Source organism: Myiozetetes cayanensis, unplaced genomic scaffold (genome assembly GCF_022539395.1).
Source record: "Myiozetetes cayanensis isolate MyiCay16 unplaced genomic scaffold, myiCay2020 scf24, whole genome shotgun sequence".
Classification (NCBI taxonomy): Eukaryota; Metazoa; Chordata; class Aves; order Passeriformes; family Tyrannidae; genus Myiozetetes; species Myiozetetes cayanensis.
Genome location: NW_026087456.1, coordinates 4,387,496 through 4,413,935, shown reverse-complemented (window position 1 = coordinate 4,413,935; position 26,440 = coordinate 4,387,496). Strand labels below are relative to the sequence as shown.

At 40.2% G+C, this 26,440-nt stretch overlaps 1 protein-coding gene across 1 annotated transcript; it reads left to right on the top strand.

Annotated features, from left to right (window-relative positions):
• Positions 1-707: 707 nt before the first annotated feature.
• Positions 708-26,440, top strand: HSPA4L (heat shock protein family A (Hsp70) member 4 like). Its single transcript, XM_050320484.1, has 19 exons — positions 708-959; positions 5,043-5,100; positions 6,582-6,722; positions 7,903-8,025; positions 9,409-9,508; positions 10,471-10,604; positions 11,216-11,460; positions 11,546-11,622; positions 12,746-12,897; positions 13,414-13,520; positions 13,919-14,052; positions 15,234-15,436; positions 17,363-17,464; positions 17,964-18,101; positions 18,449-18,574; positions 19,203-19,310; positions 20,195-20,314; positions 20,661-20,822; positions 21,272-26,440. Exons 1-19 carry the CDS (start codon positions 853-855, stop codon positions 21,464-21,466), a joined length of 2,532 nt encoding a protein of 843 aa, XP_050176441.1. The 5' UTR covers positions 708-852; the 3' UTR covers positions 21,467-26,440.

Genomic DNA, 26,440 nt, shown 5'->3' with positions numbered 1-26,440 from the left:
ATAACCTAAAATGACACCCAGAAAACATGGGTTAAGTGCAGTAGAGATACTTGGGGTTCAAGATGTCTTTGTTTTGGTTTGGGTTTTTTTCCCTAGGAAAAGAAGACAGATGAGGTGCTTCTGGGAATACATTGGCACAAATCAAGGACAGTTTTCCACGTGTGTTGGCAGTGGGTGGAATATTGGACTTGACAGTCGCAACTCTGCCTGTCCCTGGCACCAGGAGCCATCCCCACCTCGGTGTTGGTTCCATTTGTAATGCCTCAATTGGCTTTCTGATCCAGGGCTCAACCTGCACCCTGGGCCTCAGGGTTTTCCAGGCCAACCACCTGCTCTGGGAGCTGGGGGTCTGTCCCGCTCCTCACGGCAGGTCTGTGGCGACCCACTCCAGGCACGGCTGTATTAATGACCCCAATCACCGCCCGGCACTAATTGCTACGGATTGCCGTAATCTCATTAACTCGGGCCGTGTCGCAGCCAGCCCCGGCCCTGCGGGGGGAGCTCCGCGCTCCCTTTAAGGGCGGGCGGGGCGGTGCCGCCGCAGCGCTGACGTGAGCGCGGGGCGTCGCTCCCGGTGGCACCGCTCCCTCCCTCCGTCCCTGCCTCCCTCCCGTTCCAGATTCTTCTGGAAGGGCAGCGCCGCCCGAGCGGTGCCGGAAAGAGCCGAGGCGGCGGCCGGGGCCGGGCGGGCTCCCCGCCGGCGGCGCCTGCGCACGGCGGGGCTGCTGCCGGTTGGTGCCGGCGCTCCGCAGTGGGGGAGCGGCGGGCGCGGAGTCGGGGCCGGTCACAGTCCCTGTCCCAGTCCCAGTCCCAGCGGAGCCGCGGCGAGCGCGGGAAGCAGCGGGCGCAGCCATGTCTGTGGTGGGCATCGACCTCGGCTTCCTCAACTGCTACATCGGCGTGGCGCGGAGCGGGGGCATCGAGACCATCGCCAACGAGTACAGCGACCGCTGCACCCCGTGAGTACCGGCGCTGCCGCTCCGCCCGCCGCGGGCAGCCCCGTGTGGCCCCGCGGGGCCGTGTGCCCTGCGCGCCCCGCGGCGCTCCCCGCGTGGTTCCCCCCGGACGCTGCAGTCCCCGCGGCGGGAGCCGGGAGCCGGGAGAGAGCCCCTTCCCGGGAACAGGCGCAGCGGCGCGTGTGCTGCGGCTGGAGGTTGCCCGGGAGACATTCGAGTGTCTGCGTCTGGCTGTCCCGGCTTCTGGATCTGCGCGTCCTTGAAATCCCGCGCTGTGAATGTGCCGCACGGCTCCGGAGGCACAGCGGACTTTTTTTTTTCCGTCCTTATCACGCTTCGGTTTGGGGTAGCCAAAGATCTCGGTGGAGTGCATGTGTTTCCCCAACTCTGGAACGCCTGCCAGAGCTGGAAACGTTTTCACTAACAATTAGATGATGGAGTGGTGGCGAGACTGGGGAGGAGGAGGAGGAGGACGTTGATTCACCAGGGAAACAGGGAAGTGGCGCGATGAATTCCCTCTCCTTAAACCTGTTCTTACTTGCACCGCATCTGCTGGCCGTGGAATACCGAGGTCTGGCGAGGAAGAGGGCGGGGGGGCAGTGGGCAGCGTCTGTGATGATGGGATACGCAAGAGTAGGTGGAGACTTTGCTCCTCTGTTTCTATGGGATACGTCTAGGATTTTAACAGCTTTGTCTGTGCATAATTTTCAAGGATTCAGGAATTCGTGTAATACTTATGAAAACCGGGGTTTGGATGGTGCTTCCGTTTATTAAAGGAACTTGTAGCTAACAGAGAAAGCTGTTTCTGCTGTGTGAGGCTGTAATAACTTCAGCGTTGCTGTCCTTTTGATGTCAGAGAAATGTAGGTGTTGGTTTGCTTTCCAAAAAGTTGCTTTTTAGAAGTGCAAAGAAATTGAGTGCTGAAATACATGCACTCTGTATTAACGGGAATACTGTTTAATACTCCTTTAACTCTTTGGAAAAATATACTTTTCACATTAACTCTCAAGCAGTCATTATCCTTGTGCACATTTTATGAGAACTGAAATTCAGGGGCTTTTCAAATTCAGTGCAAGGAATCCCATGAAGTTGTTGCCCAAAGAATCCTCGGGCAGCTGCAATTTCTTTCCCCCTTATGATGAAGAACACTTCCATTTCTTAGTTGTTCTTGGAGTATGTTCTTTTCAGGAAGGCTTCTCTGCATTTAATATTTTTCACGTTAATGTCTGATTAACTGTAGTTCCAAGATTTTTGCAGAGGGATTATGAAGGATGTACAAGTTGGCAATTGCAGCATCTGGAGTATATATACACTTAAAGGCAGTAGGTGTCTCGCTTAAAGTGACATTTTCCTTGGCCTTCTCTGTCTCAAAATGCAGTAATACAGGAGAACGTGAGGAAAATCCTTTCTAATACTTGTGTTTGTTGTCTTGAGGCAAACCAAAAAAAGGTCAGTAGAAATGTAACAAATTTATTAGTTATGTAAGTTTATCATATAAGCTAAACCTTTACTTCAGACAGGATTTGAGTGATGTAGGCAGATCTGACTCTTGAATCATCAAAACTTTTCTTCTTATTGCACATAGCAACACAACCCAGTAAATGAACTCCTTATTTAAATGTTCCTATACAGGTGCTTACATCATTCACATACTTAAGTTAGCTAATAGTTAACATGGACTGGAGATGTCCCAAATACTTGTGACTTACTCCCAGAAACACAAAGTCTGCTACGTCTGTGCAGCACTGTGTAAAAATACCTGGGTAGGCCAGTAACCCTTTCCCACACAGTGTGCTGTGGTTCAGCCGTGTAAAGATCCTGGTGTAGAGCCTAAAGACAGGACAGTCCTGCCTGTGCTCTTTCTGGACCAGGCTCACCAGTGCAGCCAGATTGCAGCTTTAGAGCTGGCTCAGACACCTGTGCAGTGCTGCTGGGAACTGCATCGTTTTCAGCGTACCAACAAAAGCATTGTAGGCTTGGGGAAGATCTGTATTACCAGAGTTTAACACAGGATTCCTAAGCCATAAATCCGGTACCCCTGTTGTTACAAAACATTCAGGTGGTCCTTTGTTAATATTTGCCTGAAATGTGCATCCTGTAATCTGATTCTTGGGATCGTTGGTGTCTCGAAGATGTGTATCATCTTGGAAGCTTTAGCACAAATATATTTAGAAAGAAAGAAGATTTTGCCATGAAGCCATCCATTTCAGTAGAACTTGTATATCTTAAGGCTTTTGGCCCTTGCATCTGTTTGGAAGTTAACTGATGCTTGGCTTTTTCTGACCTGGCAATTCCAGCCAGTCTGTTGCACGTGTTTCCAGTGCTCCTAGCACATTAAGCTCATGGCTAGTGGCCCTCTCAGGTGCTCTCCCTCACCACTGTAGCTTTGTGGGAAAACAGCCAATTGTTGGTAGCTCATAATGTTTTAGTAACTTTTATTCAGACCACATGTGTTTAGTGTGATCACATGCTGTAATTAAGATCGTGAAGGTAGAGCATCTTCAAAACAATGCAGGGAGAGTTGCTATCTTAGTGAAGTCTGGGTACTGCTTTGCAGCTCTCTTCAAAGCAAGCTGAGGGTAGTGGTAAGGGAAGCAGTTCAGATCCTTGTATCCTTAGGGTGGATGTTCTTCCTAGAGGGCTGTTTTGGATACTGCAGAAGTTTTTGGTGCCAAAGAGAGCACATTCATTTTTTGAGATTGTAGCTTCCCTGCCAAGGGAAGAAGAAACCATCCATCCCTCTGTGCTGGAAGTGAGTAATTGAAGTAAACCGTGGCAGGAGCTGTGGTGTGTCAAGTAGCTTCTGACTTGATGCTTTATGCTCTGCATGGGGTATGTGCCAGTAATTGTCTGTCAGCAGAGTCAGATTCCTACCCTGAAAAGGCCTGATACAACAGCATTAGTTTGTAAACACCGTTTGCCTACTTTATGAAGAGCTCTTTTATCTGACCTTCCTTAATTATCACAGGGTATGGTTGGGAACTGTAGTTTTGGGATGCTAAAAATGGTAAAAACTGTTTGTGAAAGCTGAACTACATATCTGAAAATGTAGGGCAGTGCCTTGTCTGTTTGCAGCAGTGAAATGGGGGAGTTTTGCATGTTCAGTGTGGTGTCATAGAGAAGAGGTTGCTAGAGGATATTCTCAAATTACAGTGCCCTCGTTGTAGTGATGATGGAGAGGAGGCAGGAAGCAATCTGCTGTAGTGACCTTTATACGTTCGTTAAACAATTACAATTGCATTTGAACTGTATGAAACCTGGGTTGTATCTGTTGCTTACTCCTGAGTGGTTTTAGCCGGATTCGTTCCTTTCTGGGGAAGAGTTCTATCTCCAATCTGTAATGTGAAGAATGGTGATAGTAACTTCCAGAAGGAAACCTAACCGTTTCCAAAGGTGATAGTGAGGGAGGCCAGATGGTGACTGCGACCTGAGGCAGCCTTTGCTGAGCCAGAGGGGTGTTCAGTGGTGACACAAGAAACAGCAAGGACCGCGTTAGAGCTTCCAAAGCCCTGGGAGCTGTTCCCAGATATCCCCCCTTTTTCCTGTTTGCAGCATGTACTTGGTAGTCCTCAGTTACAAAAGTGCTCGACAGCTCGTGGGCTGTTCAGCTCCCCTGGCCTTGGATGTTTGGGGTTTTTTTTCCCAGTTGTTGTCTTAGGATTGTTGGTAAGGGCTCTTACACTGTGAGTGTGGTCCTGTCGGACTCAAGGGTTTGTTGAGTCAAAAAAACCTGACTGGTAAAGTTCAGGGTTTTTTAAACTAAATGTTATAGGCTTCTTTTCACAGTTACCTGTGACCTAGAAGTGACTATTCGTGCTTTTCCTTCATGATGAGATCTGTAGAAGCTTTTATAGAATTCCCTAAATGCATTTATACTGACAGCAGTTGCAGTGCTTGCAGTTTCTAAACTAACTTGCAAAGAGTAACTAGAATTCCACTTCAAGTTCTGGTGCTTCATGCAGTAATGCTCTCAAACACCACATCCATGTTCTGCTACTTGAATTTTTATGGATACTTTATAGTACCATGTAAATGTTTTATGATGTTTTCTTTTAAACCTGATTTGTTTTTTCTGTTTTTATTTAGAGCATGTATATCTTTAGGATCCAAGACCCGAGCCATTGGGAATGCAGCGAAGAGCCAGGTAAATGCATCACAGACTTTATTGTGACTTATTAGACTTATGTCCTGTTGAACTGTGTGACGAAAAGTAACAAATGAAGTTGGTAATTTTATGTTTTGAAGTGAATTGTCTGCAGTAAGTGTATATTTCACAGTAATAGTTACTGCTTCAACAATATTAATAACCCTGTATTAAAATTGAAACCGTATTTCTGCATTGTTTTGTCATATGGTGGGGGGGGGAAGGGAAGAAACAGAAAACGTTGTTTGTTCCCCAGTAAAATAATATTATTCTCTTGCTTACTCATGACAGCAAGAACAGAGTTCGTAATTAAATCTCTTCTGGGGCTGGGGAGGGATAATGTGCTTATGCTTTAGAAAAGCTGAAACTGAAGTTGAACAGAGTTTTGTAGAGGTACTTGTTGTTGCTTATAATGTGAATTAAATGCATTTTAGTTATGCACTATCTCACTTTAGGGCTTTGAACAGAAGTGAAATTTCTCTGATCCTCAGTAAATTCACTTGCACCTTTGGAAAACCTCCCTTTGGGGAAAAAAAGCCATGTACGAGATTTGTAGTAGCTGGTATGAATCTGCAAATTCAAAATAGGTCAGGTCTTGCTCTCTTTTTTTTGTGTGTCCATGCACGATGTTAGCATGTGGAAGACTTCCTTCCCCTTAGATTTGTGTAGATTTGGAAATTTACCTGGCAGATTTGAAGGTAGGAGAGCCCCCATGATGTGCCATGAGCAGGCAGTAAATGCAGAAGCCATATCGCTTTCATTCTGAGCAACTTCACACGTTTTATCTGAGCTCAGCCCCTGAACTTTGCTGCTGAGAAGGTGTACTGTCAGTATTCTTCCCAGCTGGGAAGTTTGCTCTTTCGATTAGTAAACTAGTTCATCTTGGACAAGATTACCCTGGAGTAGTTTCTTTTGATAGCTTCAATACTGCCTTCATTGGGATTTGTTTCTTCTGGCCCTTTCTTTGCTTAAAAGCCTGTTTGTTCTTAAAGTAACTGGGTTAAAACACTGATGAGAGAACAGGTGTGGGGAGGCTTTACATCCAGTTGGGATCTGAATTAGAGGAGAACTTCAAAGGAAGTGAAATGTGTTCATTTGGTGAAGGTTCATTTAAGGTTAATGTAGGTAATAACTTCATTTAGTCCTACTGACAGCCATTGCAACAAATATCAAATATCTCAAATATTGCATAATGTATCAGAAAGTTCCTCTAATGTAAAAATTGTGAAAATTGATGGCAGCAAGCTAATGAATATTGCAGGGAGAAATAAGCTTGAATTTTTTTTAATGGAGGCCATAGATTAAAAAATAGATTCTTCTTTCTCTCCCCACACGCGTTTCTTTTCAGTGAATGTGTAGGGCTTTACGCAGGTCAGCGTGTGAATTAAACCCAAAAGTTAAACCCACCATAACAAGAGCTTCTTTCTTCACGGTCCTCTGTAGCCTGCATGTCACAGGTAATCAAAATATCTTTTCCACAGATCGTCACAAATGTAAAAAATGCAATACATGGTTTCAAAAAACTGCATGGAAGAGCATTTGAAGATCCTTACATACAAGCTGAGAGGGCCAAACTTCCCTATGAACTTCAGAAGATGCCTAATGGCTCCGTAGGAGTAAAGGTGAGTTAAAGCTTTGGGCAGAGTACCTTTAGAGGTGGATTTGGACCTTTGTCGCTTCTTGCATGAACAGACTTAGATTTTCCCTCAAAAGGCTCTAAATATATTCCTGTTTCTCTGAATAAGTCCTGTACTTTCTAACCAAGATGTCCACTGAGGTTTCTCATCAATTGTATTTGCTTTCCATAGTACTTTCCATTACCAACTTTTCACCTTACCCCACTAGATTTACCTTCAAATATGTTCTAATACATTAAAAAGTTATTGTGTGTGATTAGTAGTTTCCCTCTGGGATTAGGTCTTAGACGTGCAGAGACCAAGTTTCAGGAGAACAGGATAATGCTCTGAATATGAAATCTGAACAAGTTAGTTGTAATTTGCTTCCAGACTAAATGGCTGGAAGCTGCTCTTCTCAGAGTTCTGGCTTTCTGGGTTCAATTTCTGAATGTGTGTATCTTTTTAGCATTTTAATTTGGATTAGGAATGCACTTTTGAAGCAGATCTCCCAGTCGTCTTCACTGCACTTTGAGTTGCTTTTTTGACAGGGATTCGTACCACAGAGTGGGTTTTGTTCTGTACACCTGGTCAAATCACACTAATGGCCAGTGTAAATATACATCCTTCTGGTTTTCCTTGCACAGGAGTGCTTGGGATTGCTAGAGAGACAGTAGTCTGTCAGGAATTCAGGACACAGAACTTCACATGAAGGCTGAAGGTTCAGATGTGTTTCCTGAGCAGGGCAGGACTATGAGAATTGCCTTGTTTGCACCTTCCCTCCCTCATGTGCTCGAGTGACCCTTGCAGGAAGCAAATGTTCCTTGGGTTTGCTCCAAAACTCTTCATTTTCAGCTTGTGTTAGGGTTATGTATTATGCTTTGTTGTTGTTTTTTAAGTTAAAAAAAAAAATACGAGCAACACAAATACTGTATCATTGTGAATAACCCCTTGAGATAACCGAGGTATTGAAGTTTGCCACAAAACAATTTTCACCTAAACTGAACTGGTTTAAGATTTGTTGTGGGTAGCACAGATCTGTAGCATCAATTGCTATGGCGTTATTTGTGTCTAGAGTCTGGTATTAAACTTGAGTCTCCGTTCTCAGCATTACAAACCATGTCCAAGTTGCACATGTTCAGGGAAGAGTTGAGATGATTGATCACAGAATCACAATTCTCTGTTTCAGGTGAGATACCTTGATGAAGAGAGACTTTTTGCGGTTGAACAGATTACAGGAATGTTACTGGCTAAACTGAAAGAGACTTCAGAAAGTGCTTTGAAGAAACCAGTGGCAGACTGTGTGATTTCGGTAAGTGGTAATATATTTATTGTAATCTGTAGATAGCTTTACGTAAACCAGGACCAGATATGCCATGGTGCAGTGGGAATAGATACAAGTAGCAGATAGAAATCGTATCCCCAAAAATAGGCCTTCGTTAAAGGTTTTCCAAATGAGAATACTTTTGGAATTGTATGTGAGAAGATGAAAAATTTGTTAAATCAAGAGTGTGTTTTCAGAAAGAACATATTGCTTAAACTGATCCAAGCTGTCTATCTACAAGGGCTGCATATAGTATTCCTGATTACTGTAGTTCCTGTTAGAAATGGGAGCTGTCCTATGCATAAGCGTATCCTCCTTGATTCCAAAGACCCTTCCCAAATTCGTGTTGAATTTCTTTGTTGTTACATAGTTGAGCGCTGTTGTGGTGCAGTTGAGAGTTGCCTAAACTCTCTGAGGGTCGTAGCAACAATTTGAGAAGCCCAAATTACTTGGTTGTGTTTGAAGAAGTCTTTTTATTTTGTTGCTTTGCCCATGTTGGTTTTTTTTAGCTGATGTCCTTCCCCACGAGGAGGTTTTGTTCCTGATACGAATTCCCGTGCCTGCTTTTCACATGGTTTTTGTTTACTGGTCTGCTGGGAAGTCTGGGCATGAGGGATTGCAGAGACATGGCAACTGGAAAGTCATGTACTTTAGCTGTTAGAAATCCACTTTGATGTTTTTCCTTGCTTCCTTTTGGTGTACAAAGACACTTAAGAGAGCACCTCCCACGCACAGAGGGATCCTTGGCAATACAGCACAGTGGTAGCCAACAAAACACACTGTGAGTGTGGTTCTGACTGAAGCTGAAGATGTGCCAGCTGATGGCAGCCAGTTTCTAAATGGGCTCTGATTACATTCTGGCTGTTTTTGATGCCACTGAATGTTGTAGCTCCCTGTAAGTTGGCACTGTGCTGGAGACGATGTCTGGAAAATGGATACAGGTTCAGGTTTAGTTCTGGCATCACTGCAGTGCTTGTGGCTGTAACTTGGTTTTGGGCTATGTGTGAATATTTATTGTGTTGACTTTGTCCTGCACAAATGTTTTCAGTACCTAGTAATGATTTTAACATTAAAAGACTCATCAGAAGAATCTGAGAAAGGGGTGTTTTTTTGTAGTGCTTAAATCTGCTTTATTTAAAACAACGTTGAATGCCACTTCATTTTTGCCATATTTTGAAATCTTAATTAAAATATGAACTAAAAGGAATTACCTACCTGTTTTATTCAGACTGCCTTATTAATTTGCGGCTAGCTCATAACAGTTTCTTGTGGCAATGACATTTATAGGGTAGCTTAATGGGCAAGTCTGACTTACATAAATTAAAAAATCCATATTCCAGAATACCCTGTGTTTGTTATTTTTGGAAACAGGTCCCTAGTTTCTTCACTGATGCTGAAAGGAGGTCTGTAATGGCAGCTGCACAGATTGCAGGATTAAATTGTCTGAAGCTGATGAATGAAACTACAGCAGGTAAAAGGCAGAAACTTTTTTTTTTTTCTTCTTTTTCCTTTTAAATCCATTCAGGCTCTTGAATGGGAGGGTGATGACATCCTGCTGTTACACAATTAGGAGCTTGAGAAAGAGCTGTCCGGGCTGGTCCTGCCCAATCCAGCTTGGGAACTGGAAACACAGCTGTGGGGTGATGTGCAACACTTAGGAGGCATCCAAAATATTTTTCATTTTTAACTACTTAATGTGTATGCTGTAACATAAACTACTTCTGTGTAAACTGCATTTTTATGGAACTTTTCCAAAAGTGGATTTGCTGATCATATTTACGAACAACTTGAACTGTATGACTTGAGATATCCAAGTCAACTGAGTCTGTGGGGTAATGACAGTTTAAACTTGTGGCAATCCCATCAGCTGCAGCAATGGCACAACTGGTTCTATAAAGTAACTTCCCTCTTCTGGTCAGGGTAGAGCACAGAAATATCTAACACTTCATGGGAACTAAAGTTGGAGCTGTTTAAATCAGTGACTTTTATTTTTCTTGGTTTAAGTTTTCTTTGCTCTCAGAAAGTCTCAAGCAACTTTCCAAATGAGGGCTGGTTAGTGAAATCTTGGATTTGTGTAACCTAGTCTTCTAAAATAGTGTGAGTTTTGCAAAGCTAAGATAAAAAATACTGAAAGCGTTTCAAGGGAGAGGTGTAAGCATGAGGCTTAATCTGTGCAGTTTCCCAAATTAGGATGTTAATTTGGCTGCAAGCAGAACTGAATTACAGGGTGATACTTCAGGAGTGGTAAACCTTCCGTTTACATTTCTTTCATCTCTTGTCAATGAAAAGTATGTTTTCAACATGTTCTGAACATTTGAGCAGTTATGGAGGTGTTTAGAAAGGGTGAAGAATGGGTAATGTGTGTCTTCTGATAGTGCTTTTAATGCACACTTTACATCTTGCCCTTAACTTCTGTGGGTTCATGTTTTGCAGTTGCATTAGCCTATGGAATATACAAGCAAGATCTGCCAGCCTTGGAAGAGAAGCCAAGAAATGTGGTCTTTGTAGATATGGGACATTCTGCATATCAGGTTTCCATCTGTGCTTTTAACAAGGGAAAACTGAAGGTAACCTTTTAAGTCATGCATTAAAATTCCATATGCCTGAAGTTATTTAATAGTCAAAATACTGCTCTTTGGAAGAATTATTTTTTAAATGTCTATAGCAAATACTTTTAAAATGTGGAATACAAAACCCTTCTGTTGTTTTTTTTCTGTTTCAGTAAGTCATTTTTTGTAAAACGCAGAAGTGAACTATCCCAAAGTGTGTTTTGAAAAGTGTTTGATAATTGAGCACACCCCAGTTTTTGTGCCATGTTATATCACTGATACAGTTGCATAACCAGGTAGTCTCAAAAGCATTGTAGTTGTGCAGCTGACTTACTCATGGGAAATTCTTGAACTGCTTGAGTTGCTGCATGATGCTGAGGGTTTTTTCCAAGTTGAAAGTCTTAAATCCAATAGATGCAAGGCAAAACTGAACAGGAAGTTTTCACTTCCTGCTTTGGAGGCTTTTGTCTGTGAGCTGCTGCTGGCTGAATGCTTTTGTGAACTTGTCTTTGGTAGCGAAATGCCATTTGAAGTTGTGTGGAAGATGATAGCACGTTTTGCTGTGTTGAGGAAATGACACAGAACAAACATTGTCTAATAGCTTCTCATCTTTCTTTCACTTCTGTCAGGTCTTGGCTACTACCTTTGACCCTTTTGTAGGTGGTAGGAATTTTGATGAGGCTTTGGTAGACTACTTCTCTGAAGAATTTAGGACAAAATACAAACTGAATGTAAAAGAGAATCCCCGAGCGCTGTTGCGATTGTATCAGGAATGTGAAAAGCTCAAGAAGCTGATGAGTGCAAATGCTTCTGACCTTCCACTCAATATTGAGTGCTTCATGAATGACCTTGATGTCTCCAGTAAGATGAACAGGTATGGTGTGCTGTTTGCACTGAGGTGCAGGGGAGGGTGGTCTCTAAGCTGCCTTGTAACGTGGAACACTCTTGCTGTCCTGCAGAGCTCAGTTTGAGCAATTGTGTGCTGCCCTTCTGGCCAGAGTGGAGCCTCCTCTAAGAGCAGCCATGGATCAAGCGAGTAAGTAGGAGTTAATTTAGGTACTGCTAGTAATCCAGTTATCCTGGATCTCCTTAATGATTATCTTTTTAATATATTTTTGTATTTATTAGAATTGCAAAGCTAAATACTGAAAAGTTTAAATGTAAGTTCCATTCATACGCTTGTCATGACTGCATGATGCCATTCCCGCCTCATTTAGTGCACGTGCCACTCTGCAGCCTTGGTTATTGACCCTCATTCACCCTGTGTCGTGGAAAAGGCTGGCACTCTGAATTGGTTTAAAAAACACAAAACCAAATCAAACCAAAATGATGACGGAGAAAAAATATTATTCTTTACTGCAACCTTTTTGCCAGCCTGTTCCATGTGATACATACATGTCTTCACTGACCTGAGAATTTGGCAGTATATTCTTAAAGTAAGTTACCTGAAGCATGTGCAAATAACAAATTAATATTTTTTTTGCCTAATGTACTGTAAAGGAGAGAATTGGACTTCCACAGGAAAAGGTTTAACCCCTAATTCCAGCATCTTCATCTAAAAGAAAGGGAAGAATTCAGCTTCTCTTGTGACTTGGCTAGATACAGGAATTGAAAACCTGAGTGACTGCTGAGCAGAGCTGTTCAAGGACTGATAGTTTGAGATTATTTTATACACATAACTTTTTAATTCTGAATTCAAGATAACCTGCAAGCACAGTCTACTATTTTTTACATATATTTAGCTAAAGGTTTTGCTTCACATTTTTGGCAACCAAGATTGAGCCAGCCGTAAGGTGAGGTATTTGGGTTTCACTTTGTTCTTGTTCAGCAGAGGTGAGGTATTGTCCAGTAGGGCAGGACTCCTCAAGAAGATCCAATTTTACACTTTTGGGTCTATGCACACCAGAAAGGGATGCACATGCTGTTCTCATTGATGCTTGGCTTCTGCATTTTCCAGGTTTATGCAACTAGAAATCTTTGTAGCCTGCAGGGGGGACAGCGAGTTGTAAAGATCATGTCAGCTGTTAAATGTATTCAGTGCTTGTCGCAGTGTCAGATAATAACAGGACTGTTAAATTTTCTTTTTTTTTCTTTAGTTGTCCAAAGGCAGCTTTTTGAAATCTTGATGATAACTTAAAGCCGTGCACTCTCTTTTCTAGAACTTCAGCGTGAAGATATCTACAGTATAGAAATAGTAGGTGGGGCTACTAGAATTCCAGCAGTGAAGGAACAGATCTCTAACTTTTTCTGTAAAGAGATAAGCACCACGCTAAATGCTGATGAAGCTGTTGCAAGAGGCTGTGCCTTGCAGGTATAGTTACTGAAATAAAACTTCGCTATTGCTACTTTAACATCCGGTACTAATTAAATACAACTAACCACAAGCAAAAGGTACTACAGCTGAAACAAGTTACAGGGTCTTACTACTTCTTTCAACAGTTGGTGAGAGTGACCTTGTCAGAAATGATTCTGTTACATTCATTAATCTGCTGCTGTGTCATGTTAAAAGGATGGTCTTGTTAGAGACCTGTTAAGTTTGATGACTGAAATTCTGCTGTTCCACTTCGATGTAGTCATTTGAAAGCTTTGCTGGGTATCTTTACTGAAAATCACTGGGGAAGTAGCATCTATTACTTTAGTTAAGTCTTTCAGTTCAATTAACTATGGGAAGTTTCTGTTAAAAAAAATTCTATGATAAGCAGGACCTCCATATGACCTATAATGATTTGTAGCCTTTTAGCACTTCAGTATTAGTTCTTGTACTTGCTATTTATTTGACTTGCAGGGATATAATAAAATTTTGGTTTGTTTCTTTTTTTTTTTCTAGTGTGCAATTCTTTCCCCAGCTTTTAAAGTGCGTGAGTTTTCCATCACAGATGTTGTTCCTTACTCTATAACATTGAGATGGAAATCATCTTATGAAGAAGGAACAGGGTAAGTTGGTACAGTGCCTACTGAAAAGTGTGTGTTTGTATATCAAGAAAAATGTTGAGCTGTTGGGGAAGAAAACAGGCCTCTGGCTTTGAAGCTGTCATCCACTTGAACTGTTTTGGTTTTGGTTTTTCTTTTTGCACTATACTTTTTTGATTTCCAATTACTGCTTAATAATTGGAAGTTCACATTTAATTAAGAAATGTTGCAGTAAAGTTGCTTAGTTTGTAATAAAGTGTGATCCTGAATGCAGAGTCCAGCTTTGAGACCAAATCTTGTCATAAAATAACTTAAATTACTCAGCTGTTTGCATGGCTGCTGATCATTAACGTACCTGGATTTTCATTATCCATTAAATTATGCTCAGAGGTTTAATCTTACTTAATGTTTTACTGTTTTAGGGAGTGTGAAGTCTTCAGTAAGAACCATGCTGCTCCATTCTCAAAAGTAATTACTTTTCACAAGAAAGAGCCTTTTGACCTGGAAGCTTATTATACCCATCCACATGAAGTGCCTTATCCTGATTCCAGAATAGGTAAGGAAATGTGAATAGAAACCCCATAGCCAGCTCCTGTTGATATTGGGAAGAGTGGTTCTCCTTTCTTCTAAGATAGGTCACTTCCATATTTCCTAGTTTATAGTTAAGCTTTGGTTCTTTAGAAAGGCTCAGCACAGTCTCTTCTTGGTTTAAATGTAGTGATCAAACAGTAGTGACATCTTTGTTGGACAGTTCCTAAAAAAAATTCCGCTTTGTTCATTTTATCTTTACAGTTTTTGAATGCTTTAAAACAAGTAGATAGGAGTTTTTAGTGCTCTATTGTCTGGTTCTTTCAGTTTCTATAAAATTGATAAGGATCTTATGTGCCAGCTAGCCTGGATTTTTCAAAGCAGTTGGATCAAAGGAGCTGTTACCTGTCTGAGCAGGTAACTCATCTGCTGCTATCCGTCACGTCTCTTTCTGTTAATCTGAGAATGTAAAAGATAGGCATTTCCTCAATTTAAGCATCTGTAGTAGAGTGTAAAGACTTAGATGGTATGAATAAGGTTCTTGGTAGCTAATACTGTCTTACTTGCAGTATTAATCTGCTCCTCAGGGTCTTTAACTCATTTATTTCCTGATTTTTTAATCAGATATAAACTTGGTGCTGTCTATTTAGCTGTCTTTGCAAGAAATCTGTGGTCTTCAGGAAGAAACATTCTCCTTTATGTGTGCCCAGTCTGCATGATCTACACTCCAGCAAATTGCAATATGTATCAACATCACTACTTCCAGAAGCCTTGATAAGCACTGTTCATTCTCCAGAAGTGTAGTGCAGCCATGTTATCAAATTCATCATTCAAAATCTCTGTTAACGTTTTATTTTGCAGTGTGAAGTTTGAGTTTACGTGGACAAAAGAAAACCATTTGAGACGATCAGAGTAATTTCTCTAGTGTGGTGGTTACAGAAGGCAACAGAGAAGTAGAATACTTAGTAAAGTGGTATCTTACTTTTTTATGAAATACAGATAAAGCAGAAACATCTTACTAATTATCAGGGAACTGATAATAATTGGAGAACCAGGCTTTAGTTTATCTACCTGCAGCTTACACTGTAGAATTGACAACTAAGTAGAAAGTTTCCAAGTAGTTCAAGTTCCATGAAGGTGCTGTTTAAATTAACACCCTTCCACTACTGTTTTGACACAACAGTTGAAGCCATCTTTGTTGTTTTCAAGGGCGTTTCACTATTCAAAATGTTGGTCCCCAACACGACGGCGACAATTCCAAAGTGAAGGTGAAAGTGCGCGTCAACATCCACGGCCTTTTCAGCGTGGCTAGTGCTTCCATAATAGAGAAGCAGAGCATAGAGGGGGAGCACAACGACACACCTATGGACACTGAATCATCCGCTAAGAACCAAGGCAGAGATGAGGAGCTGGTACGTAAACCTGGAAATATCTACACTGTGATTCTGATAGGAGAGCCAATAATTGCAGATTAAATCGGTGTTTGGCTTTTGACAGTTACTGTTTCTCCCCCCTTAAATTACTTCTTCTGTTATGTAACACATTTCTTCATGTTTATTATTGAAGTGCTGGTGAAGTGTGGCACTAAGAAAGAAGAATGTAAAACCAGATTCTAAACAACAAAGTGATATTTTTTGTTGTTGTTCTTTAGCATCTCTGTGCTAGCATTAGCATTATCTGGTGTTGCTAGCAAGTGGCAGCATATGTAATGAGATCTGTTGACATTGATTTTAGGGTCTGTTGTTCCTCACACGGTATTTTTTCAATGAGTAAAAAATATGTGGTATATCTTTATATATGGTGGCCTTGGCAGCCTTTCATTTAAGATTTGTTGTTAGCAGCTTTCCCCACTTTAGTTCAATATACTACAGGAATTAGAGCAAGTGGTTACACAACTAGCATTACATAATCTATATAAGCAACTCCTTGAATACTACACTGCTTTCCAGGAATGTGAGCATATTTGAAATACTAAACATGATGCAGTTCCTTGTGGGCAAGTGCTCCGTATCTGATGCTTGTAATCAAGCGGAAAAGAGTTGGAAATGATAGAGCTGGCATTTAGCGTGAGGCACGCTGTACACGGAGTTCCCTGGGCGTTCAGCACACGAGTAACCACTTCCATCCTCAGGCTTTGCAGCTGTAGTACAACTGTTAGCTGTTTGTCTAACGTGTCTTCTGTTTCACAATGGTGCTTGTCAGCAATTACCTTTCAGTATTGAGGATCATCCCCTTGACTCTGAGGAGGAGGTTTGTGGTGTATGTTATTTCCCCTCTAGAGCTATTTCCTGTAGGTAAAACAGATCCTAATGTTGTTGGCTTTTCTGTGTGAACAGTAAGAACAGTCAATTTAGCATTTAGAATTTTTTTTTCTTACTCTGAAGTGACAAAACTTAAATTTGGTAAAAGTAACCTTGTTTTCCACTCTAAACTTCCACTATGCCTCTGTGCTAGAGTTTGAAATCCTTAAAGGACTGTTTTTGTATTTTGGAGAACTAACAGTAAATGATTTTTCTTTAATATGTAGTTTATGAATCCAGAAATCTGAATTCCTTTTAGTAGAAGCAGTCTTGGATCTTTCAGGCTTTATCTACAGCTCCTTAGTTACCAATGCTCTGGATGTCCAAATATTAGTCATCCTGAAAACTTCTTTAAAAGTGTAGGGAGTTGTATTACTTAAACCAAGTGATCAGCACTAGTAATCAGGGATGTCTTTTTCATATTGTTTAATTTGGAATAAAGCATAAGGGATAAATTTAGGATAAATTTACAGATAAATTGAATTGAAGCTTGCTTTATTTTGGGTGGCAAGGAGGGAAGACAGTTGGTCATGTACTCCAAGAGGCCACTACTACAGAAACTAATTTGTATTAGTCTCACTGTCCTTGAGACAGATGCAGATCTTAGTTATGATGATAAAATTACTTCTGCTTTAGACTACAAACTTTTAAAGTTTAGGTCAAAAATGATACAAGGTCAGAGTTCTGGCTGTTCCATAGAGAACCCATTGTTATTGCCTGTGTTGGTGGTGTGTTTCTAGAATGTTCTTTGCTTGTGTTTTATATGTATTTATTTCTAATTTAAAGTGAAGGGAGTATTCACAGGGTTTAGTGTGATTATGTTATGGGGACAGATGGCAACATCAACAGGCTGAGTAGAATTTTCGTTTCAAGATAGAAATACAAGTAATACATCAAAACACCTGTTCAAACAGGGTGAATCAAAAATTGTTAGGGTTGATTCTGAAGTTCATCTATTGCCTGTCATCTACTGTAACTGACATCAGTCTTAAATCTTACAGTTGACCTTTGCACTCAGTTATGTAACTCTCTCTCTAGGATAAAATGCAGGTTGATCAAGAAGAAGGTGTGCAGAAAGGTCAAGCTGAACAACAGAACCAAGCAGATGAGGAAACTGAAAATGCTGGAACTGAAACAAAAGTTTGTATTCAGTACTGATAAGATATTTTTTGCCCAGTATTCTCACACTCATTGATTTTACTAGTTGCAGAGTGTAGGACTGTATTTAAAGAAATAATATTTATATAAGCATTTCAGTATATGACTATATGTAAGTTAGGAATCCCACCATAGCACTTTAATTTTCAACATAGTATGAATAAGAATTTGAAGTAGCTTTCTGTTGTGCAACCTAGGTTTATAGTGAACATGTAATTTAGAGAAACTAAATACTGTGAAGAATAATAGCTGCTGAGCAGGTTTTCTTACAGCTCTTTATGTTTAAAGAAATTAAATTTCACCAGTTTGGTTCAAAACTAAGGCAATGGTGATTTTGAACACAAAGGAATAATTAGGTGCTAAATCTATATAAAATTAATTTGTAGCTGTCTTAACTAGTTTTATTTGTCTCTCTTTCTTGAGCATAAATGTAGTAATATTTCCATTCCTGGAAGTTTCTTAATAGTGTCACTCTTTATAGGCTTCTTCTGGAGAAAAGCAAGATCATCCATCGCAGCCAAAGGCTAAAACAAAAGTTAAGAGTATTGACCTCCCTATACAGGCCAGCCTCTATAGGCAACTGGGACAAGATCTGATCAATTCCTATATAGAAAATGAGGTAAGCAGCATAAGCAGATGACCACTCAATGCCACTGTAAATAATTATCTAGAAAAAATTTGCAACCATCAACTCAGCCTATTTAGAGTTCTTAGGGGGTTCGCTCTTAATTGTAAGGGGGGTTGCTTTTGTGGGGGGATTTTGGTGAAATTACTCAATTTTGTTAGACTTAACCCTGTTCTGGTTGTGCTTGTAATGCAGATGACTTACACAGCGGTGAAAACTTTTATCAGTAATTGTAAATTAGCAGTTTTCTGCCCAGTTCTGTGGTACTGTTTCAAGGGAGTAGTCACTGAGCTTGACACTTAAAATGCTTTTAGTTTTAAATAAGCCTTTCTCCTCCCTAGGGGAAGATGATGATGCAAGACAAGCTTGAGAAAGAAAGAAATGATGCTAAGAATGCTGTTGAAGAATATGTGTATGAATTCAGAGACAAGCTGTGTGGAGTCTTTGAGAAATTTATCACTGAAGAAGTAAGTCTTGCCTATATGTTTCAGCTGTTGGAAAAAAAGTTCCTTCATATTTGTAAATTTTAAGCGTGGGTTCTGTGAAGGCTCCAGCTGTCTCTTGGACTAGTTTTGGAGTAAGAGATGGCTCAACTTCACAGAAGTGAAGTTCAAATTACACTTGGACCTAACATTTGACTTGCAAGCATGCAGAAATCTTTATTGTCTGAGAAGTTCCTCAGTGGCAAAGAAAGATTGGGGATGCAGGCAGAAAATGAAAATCCTATGGTCAGCATAGGAGAGCAGGCCATGAACTTCTGAATGGTGTGAGTGGGTAGGAATAAAAAGAAAATGAACAGATAATGTGGAAGAATGTTAAGAGGTGCATGAGCTGTCTTAAGTAGCTTCAGGACTGATTCTGTAACTCCAATAAACTTCACCTGCAAATCAGATGAGTAGGGCTGTCCTCCCTCTGTTATGACTCTGTAAAATCTTGGCTTTCAAGTCTGTTCGTTGCTGTTTTCCTTCACTATCACTTTGAATATTTCAAGCTGATGACACAGTCTCTTTTGAGTAGGGATGAAGTTGTGAAGGTGTGGGTGGGTGGGAGAAAAGTCTCATTTCTGAACTGGAGTGTCCCTGACATGCCTTGTAGGATTCAAACAAGCTGACCTTGATGTTGGAGGACACTGAAAACTGGCTTTATGAAGATGGAGAGGACCAGCCAAAACAAGTATACATGGATAAGCTTCAGGAATTAAAAGTAAGGTTTTAAGTGGCTTTCTAGAAAAATCATGCGTGGGTGTTGAGGTTGTATATACAAGTTATTTATGAAGTGAATAGAATATTTAGAACTAGAAATACGGTTTGGTTTAATGTGAGTTGTGCTCCTAATGTGAAAATGGTTGCAATGAAGCAGGCTGTCACTAGTGACAACAGATTTAATTGCTATGGGACTTTTCTGTCAGTCTTGTTACAATCTGAAGGAGGTTTTTGAATAGTTTGACTGCCTTCCCGGGTAATCAGAATTACACTCTAGAATATATGCTCTGGTTTTCCTGTTCTGAGTGATCTTCTGTGGCTGTATCATAAAACCCAGTTTTTTAGTCTAATGTCTAATGATAAAGGCTGAGAGTGCTTTAACAGTAGCTTCCACTGTATCATTTGATTAGTAATGACAAAAAAAAACCCTTAAATACTTCAGATTTTATTAATCTCATGGGGAAAATGTGAATTCTGACGAATGACTAGCTACTTTTGGAGTAAGTTGAAGTGTGTCTCTAGCCCTAGGGCTCCAGCTGTCTTCTCTCAAGTCAGATTTCCTTTGTGGGAAAAAACAGTAGTGGATAAAACTAGAAGTTTTTAGATTAACTGCTTGAAAATTAAAGCATCCATTAAATCTTGATTTGTTTCTGTTCCAAAAGCTGTTTTTGCAGAAAACGGCAAAATACCAAGCCTAGTAAGGATAGGTTTAAACCTCTGGGATTTTTGTGTTGTTGATGCACTAAAGAAACATGCAAAGATTTAGCTCTTGAATGGATGAGAAAAGGACCTAAAGGCAGCCTTTCTTCCCATGCCTCATTTTATTCTTAGGCCAGACTAAAGGAAATAGGTATTTTGTAAAGATCTTTGTGCTTACCATTGCAGAAATTTGGACAGCCTATTCAGGAAAGATGCATGGAACATGAAGAGAGACCAAAAGTTCTAAATGAACTGGGAAAGAAGATTCAGCTCCTTATGAAAGCAGTAGAAGCATACAAAAATAAGGTAGAAATAAATTACTTAGTGATTCGAGGATTATAAGTGTTTTGAGTTTGGCTGTAGAGCTTTTTGTGTTTAAAAAGAAACTGTATAGGATTAACTTTTAAACTGCTTTAGAAGGGCTGTTGTACTTTGATTTATGTTCTCATGAAGAAGCTGTTTCTGCTGGCAATGCAGAACAGTTTTCAAGTTCTCAGGAGTCAAAGATCATCACGTTTTTCATGGTTTCCTGTACCACTCGAAATGGATCTCTCAAGTTATGGCTGTTACCAGTGTTTCTGTAGCTTCTAAGACTAATTTAATTGGGTGAGCAGCATATATTAGTTGGTGATACAAATATCTCTCTCCTTAGGATGAAAAATATGATCATTTAGATCCTGCTGAGATGGAAAAAGTTGAAAAATACATCAACGAGGCTATGAATTGGTTGAACAGCAAAATGAATGCCCAGAACAAACTAAGTCTAACTCAGGATCCAGTTGTGAAAGTGGCAGAAATACTGGCAAAATCTAAGGTAAAAAAATACAATCATAAAAATCATTGTTGTGTTCTAATAAGTTTTTCGTGAACTAGATTTTGGCCGAGATTTGAGGTAGAATATTACATCTACAAACACTTTAAAGCCATTAAAAGATTTACCCAGAGGGAGCAGCACTTTCAGCAGTCTTCAGTGCTGGCTCTTGAATTACAGCATACCTCTGCATAAGCCTTTTTAAATACCCTGAGTTACAGCACCAGACTTCCTGCAGAATGGATTGCCATATAGGTTTGTAACAGATCAGGAGTTCTTTAGGTAGCGAAAGGCTTTATTTTAAGTTTCTAGATTTAATAGAATTGAGAAGTCTCATCCTTGAAAAATAAATTCCAGGCTGTTATGGACCAGACACAAATGAGAGACATTCTAGTATAGTACAGTTGCTGTGCCACCAAATGACCTTACTGTCTCAATTCTGTCACAATTAGGAATTGGATAGCTTCTGTAATCCCATTATATACAAGCCCAAACCGAAGATAGAACCTCCCAGTGATGGGCAGTCAAAAGCTAACGGTGAACACAACGGACCAGTGAACGGACAGAGCGGTACTGAAACCAAACCTGAACCAGCGAAGGACAACCCTCAGCAGACCAAACCCCCCGGAGAAATGGAAGTGGACTAAATCTTGCATATCTTTTACTCAATTAAAATAGTGCAAGTAACCACAGGGTCCATTCTTTTTGTCTGGTACACACCTCAGATGTTCAGTTATTCTTAGCCAAACTTCTGTCATTTGTTGATGAGTAGTTTTGAAAGTGTTTTATATTAAGTACACCTCTGATGTTCATTTCCACTGATGCTGCTTATGTGGAGCTTCAGCCAAATGTAGATTGTATAAGTCAGTTTAAGCTTTCCCAATATATTTTATATCAAACATACAGAATTGATATATAAATGGCAACAATCTACCTTATTTAAAGCTTTTATTGTGAATAAACCTCAGCTCCTTTATTCAGGAAAGGATACTGTATTGCACTACTGATGCTCAAGTGTAGATCTAATCGCATCTTTATTTTGGAAAAATATTGGAATTGAAGTGGCAAAAGCTGTCACTTGAAGCACTGACCTTTTCTAGTTATTGTATTGTTATAATTTAAATATTAAAATAGAGGTTAGTTGGCATACCAGCCCATCTTGTTGATGTACCATGGGAATTGTACGGTCTTTTTCATATAAACGGAATAATACAAGCTTAAATGTGTTTCTTTTTTTAGGTTCCCATACCACTACCAATCTGAGTTACAAACAGCTCCAGTATAGTGGCTCTGCCATGTGCTGAAATTCATGGTCTTGGTGCACACCACTGTACATAACGTACTGTGCTCGTGATAGGATGATGCTGATGACAGTAGGATGAAAGGCTAGAACACACAAGGCCTGCTGCATAGCTGTCTCCTTGAAAATGTCTTACTGCACATGTTACTATTTCCACTTCTTTTGTTTTGAATTCAGTATTACATCATATCTCATACTGGGAAGGAGAACCAGCAGCAGTGGTGCTGCACGAGCTGGATATCAGCACCCTGATTTTGAGGTTGCTTAAATGATGTTTAGTGCAGTCTTGAAAGAAATGCTGAGAACTTATGTAAGCCTTGGTGTTCAGCATGCAAAGCTTTTGGTCAAGGATCAAAACAAAAACTGGATATTACTGCTGCAAAGATGGAATCTACTTGACAAACGTACCACTTTTTGTCATTGAGTTATCTAATGAAAGTGTCTGCAATGTATTACACAGTGAGATTGCTGTTTTCTTTGATACATCTTAAACACTGTCAAGGTCCAGTGGATGTTTCTGTATTCCAAATGCTTCTGTCTGTCACCAGGGTACTGTAGCACTTGCTAGAGCCAGTCACTGTTGACTTCAAACTTCTATTACCAGAATGGGAATGGGTTACTTAAACTATGAGAAGTGGTTTCTTATTCCAGTCAGCATAAGAAACTTGGATTAGTTGCAGTGTAATGCTTCAGTGACTCGAACTGTGTTGCAGAAACAAATTTAGGTGTGTACAGGTGTTAATTGGGCACTACTGCAGTAGTTCTCCTGTGTGAGGTGTTGCTGTTGTAAACAAGCGAAAAATGATGATCTATCTTGTTTCTGGCTTTGGCTACCATTTTATCTCCAGCCATGCCCTTCATCTACCATCACTGTTCATGCTACAAAAAGTAATCCATGACCAGTGGTAGAGGTAAATTAAACTCTTACCTATCTTCACAGAAAAAGGAAGCACCATTTACAACTGTACATAAACCTGCCAGACTAGTTCAGGTTCTTGAATTGCATCTTCATTACTGACATCAGGTGACTGAGATGGACGTGCTTTGCCCTACTGATTGTTGCTCCTCTATGTACTCAAGTGTGGATGGGCTGACACCATAAGTTTACATACTTAAAGTTCTTGAACAAAAACAGTGTGATCTTCAAGAGCTGCTCTGCAGCCACTCTGAAACCTCAGTCTTGAATTCTGCCACTGCAGTCACACCTCTGGCTCTGAGGGGGTGATTCTACTTCAGCATCAGTTGTCCTAAGCTTAAGTCAGTAATGACTGAGCTAGCTTTGGTCCTGTAGGCTTTTAACACCATTAATATCTTAATGGCTTTTACCACAGCAGTGTAATGAGTAGCATTATTAAGTATTGGCTTAAAATCCATCTACATGTTAATTTGTCTAGTAGACTTCCTGATACCTGGCAGAAGAGCTCACGCAGCAGAAATCTCCAGTGTAAGTAAGTTCTTCAATAGCTGAAAGGTCATGTACATCTTCTGCTCATGGTCATCAGAAGCTTAATACTACATTACAAATGTTTGAAGCAATTCTTAGGATAAAGTCTAGAATAATCCTACAGCACGCTTAAAAGCAGATACAGTTCAGACAAACAATTGTAAATTTTTCTTACTAGGATAGGGGTTTTTTGCTGTGCATTGGTCTGTCTCTAGATCCTTGGTGAAGAGGAATGCTGCCCACAGACTGCCAACAGCAATAGTTGCTGAGGTACACGTTAGGAATCCCTTTGAGAAGGGCAGTTGTTCTTTCCACGATGAGCTTCACATTGAAATATGATTTGTTAATATGTAATCTGTTTTCTGTTACAAAGAGGAGATTTTACCAAGGCAGATCTAAGATTCTTAAGTACTTACATAAGCTATGCACAACTTGAATGTGAGGCTTTGTGTGTCGGACTCAAAAAGTGAGTTACCCTGTGGCTACACTGACAGCACCACAATGACTTACCTTTGCAACATAAAATTTGTTAGGAAACCAACAGTAGTGTGCTACTCTGCATCTTGGTTTTAAAAGTATTTGTCAATAGTGTTTTATTTGAAACTTTCTGGTGAGGGCAAGATACATCTTGAATGTTTGAAAATGTTCCCTTAAACATTTGAAAATGTTTTTGTTATGAAACATCCCACAAAAACAAAACAAAAAAGGAAGTAACGCTATCTTTGTAAAGGCAGTAGAGTTTTGTTTAAAAAAAGTTCCAGTAATCACATTCTAAACCTTCATGTAAAAATTTAGTTACAAACCAGCAGCCATTCTTTGTTTCATTTTACTAGTAAAATATTTTTTCTTTCAAGAGGACTTATTCTCTCCTGTGTAGAGCTTTAATGGACTTATTCAAGGAAGGGCTTTAAAATAATTTGTGTTAATTTTCTTTACTAAACTAAGTTGCTAGTAGCTGTTTTACAGCTGATTCATGGGTTCCTTTCCATGTTTGTTATTACAGTGCTTCAGAATTTCAGGAGCTGCTTCAACATTCATTCAGATGTAGGAAACAGATTTTTAACTACATATAAGTTAAGCATTTATACACTTCTTTCTTTAGCTGCTGCTCCATGACAAAATACCCCACTAGGAGCTGCCTACCTTGTTTGGTCTGAATTTGAACGAAGACTCCTCTCCCTTGCTTGCTCCTGCAGTGCCCTTGATCCAGTGTTTAAATACTGCTTGTGGGGCATGTTTGCAAAACCTGGAGAGGGCAGCTGGGAGAATCCTCCATGATCTTTGGGTGAAAAACCCACCTGCCTCACAAGATCATGTGGTAGCACAAGATGCCCCTGTGTCTGGTATGGCAGCAGGGGAGAGGAACTGCAGTGACAGGGGTGCAGCCGTAGCATCCAGTATACCCTGTGGTGTATGAAGGTTTTGCTTCTTCCATGCAAAATTAGAAGCTGTTAATGTAAAGCATCCACTCTGTTGGTAAGATTCCTTTGTATCTTCAACATTTGAAATGCTGTCATGTTTTTAAAGATGTCAGTGTGCTGAACTCCCACCTCTGCTACAGACTGTTACACTGTTCTTCAATATTCCATATTTGAAGTGGGGGTTTTCCTATAAGGATTATGTTGAAGCGTAATTTCAGGAAACAAGCAAGAAGCTGGCAGGAGACTTTGCTTTCTCTATTTTTTGACAACAGCATAAAAACTTTACAGCCTTAACAAACCTTGGCACCTCCACTTCTCAGAGCTCTGTCAGTTAAAGCATCAAAACATGAAGCCACGTTGCAAATGTGCTGCATTTGCTGGTTCAAAGCATCTACCCAACTGCTGTAGGAAAAGAAGCTAAATTCAATTCCCATAGATTAGTGCCGTAGATTAGAACCTCTTGCCTCAAAAGAGGACTTGGATTGCTGTGTAACCATACTGTAATACTCCAATACACTGACTTCTGTGAGCCCTTCTAAAGTGAAGCCCAGATGCCCAACCTTCAGTTGTGGATCAGTATTGAGGTCTGCATGCTCTAAGGATGCTTACATTAGCTGCCATTAGCTGAGTTATAAGGGGATGGAGAAATATTCTGGGTTTTGTTATTTGTAAGTTTTCTTAGTCTTTCAGGCACCAGGAGGTATAACCTCTCTGTCAGAAGAGGTGGTAAAAAACATGTTGCTTAACAGAAGGTGTTGATGCCTCATAAATTCTAATTTCAACTCCGAGATAGCATTTGGAGTATAAACACAAGCTCTAAGTAGCTACAGAAAGTGTGTGGTGGCTGACTCTTAGCTGAATTCTTAATTCTCCAGAGTTGAAATTTGAAGACTTCAGCCACTTGCTAATATGTAAATAACGGTGAAAACAATAAAATGTGGCTATTAGCACTGCAGAATACAAAACCAGGAATGTGCTCAATGCGATTTTCCTAATACAGATGCTAAACCGTGTTTTCCTTCTTTCCTGGTCAGAAGGAAATAATTTCAAGCAGTGAAAACCAGGAATCGTTGCAATGAAATCGATGAAGAATCATTTTAAACAAAAATGTAGTTAAGAGCTATACCCACCAACCACCTTTACAAAGTGGTGAAATGGTTTTAATTAAATTGACTTAAAAAGGTGGTAGTCCCTGAATGTTGCATAGTTGGAAAAGTTTGTTTACAAAGTCTATAAACATATCTCCACAGGTTGAAGGGGGAAGAGAATGGGAGTGTCAGAATTTAAAGCGGTGTGAAGGTATGCAAAATGTTTACTATGTATGTAAATGGGATTCTTAGTAGTGACAGGTCATGTGCAAATTGACAATACTTCAATTTATTTTTGAATGGCAATATAGATTGTCAAGGTTGTGTATAATTATAATAAATATATAAACCGCTACTTGAACCATAAA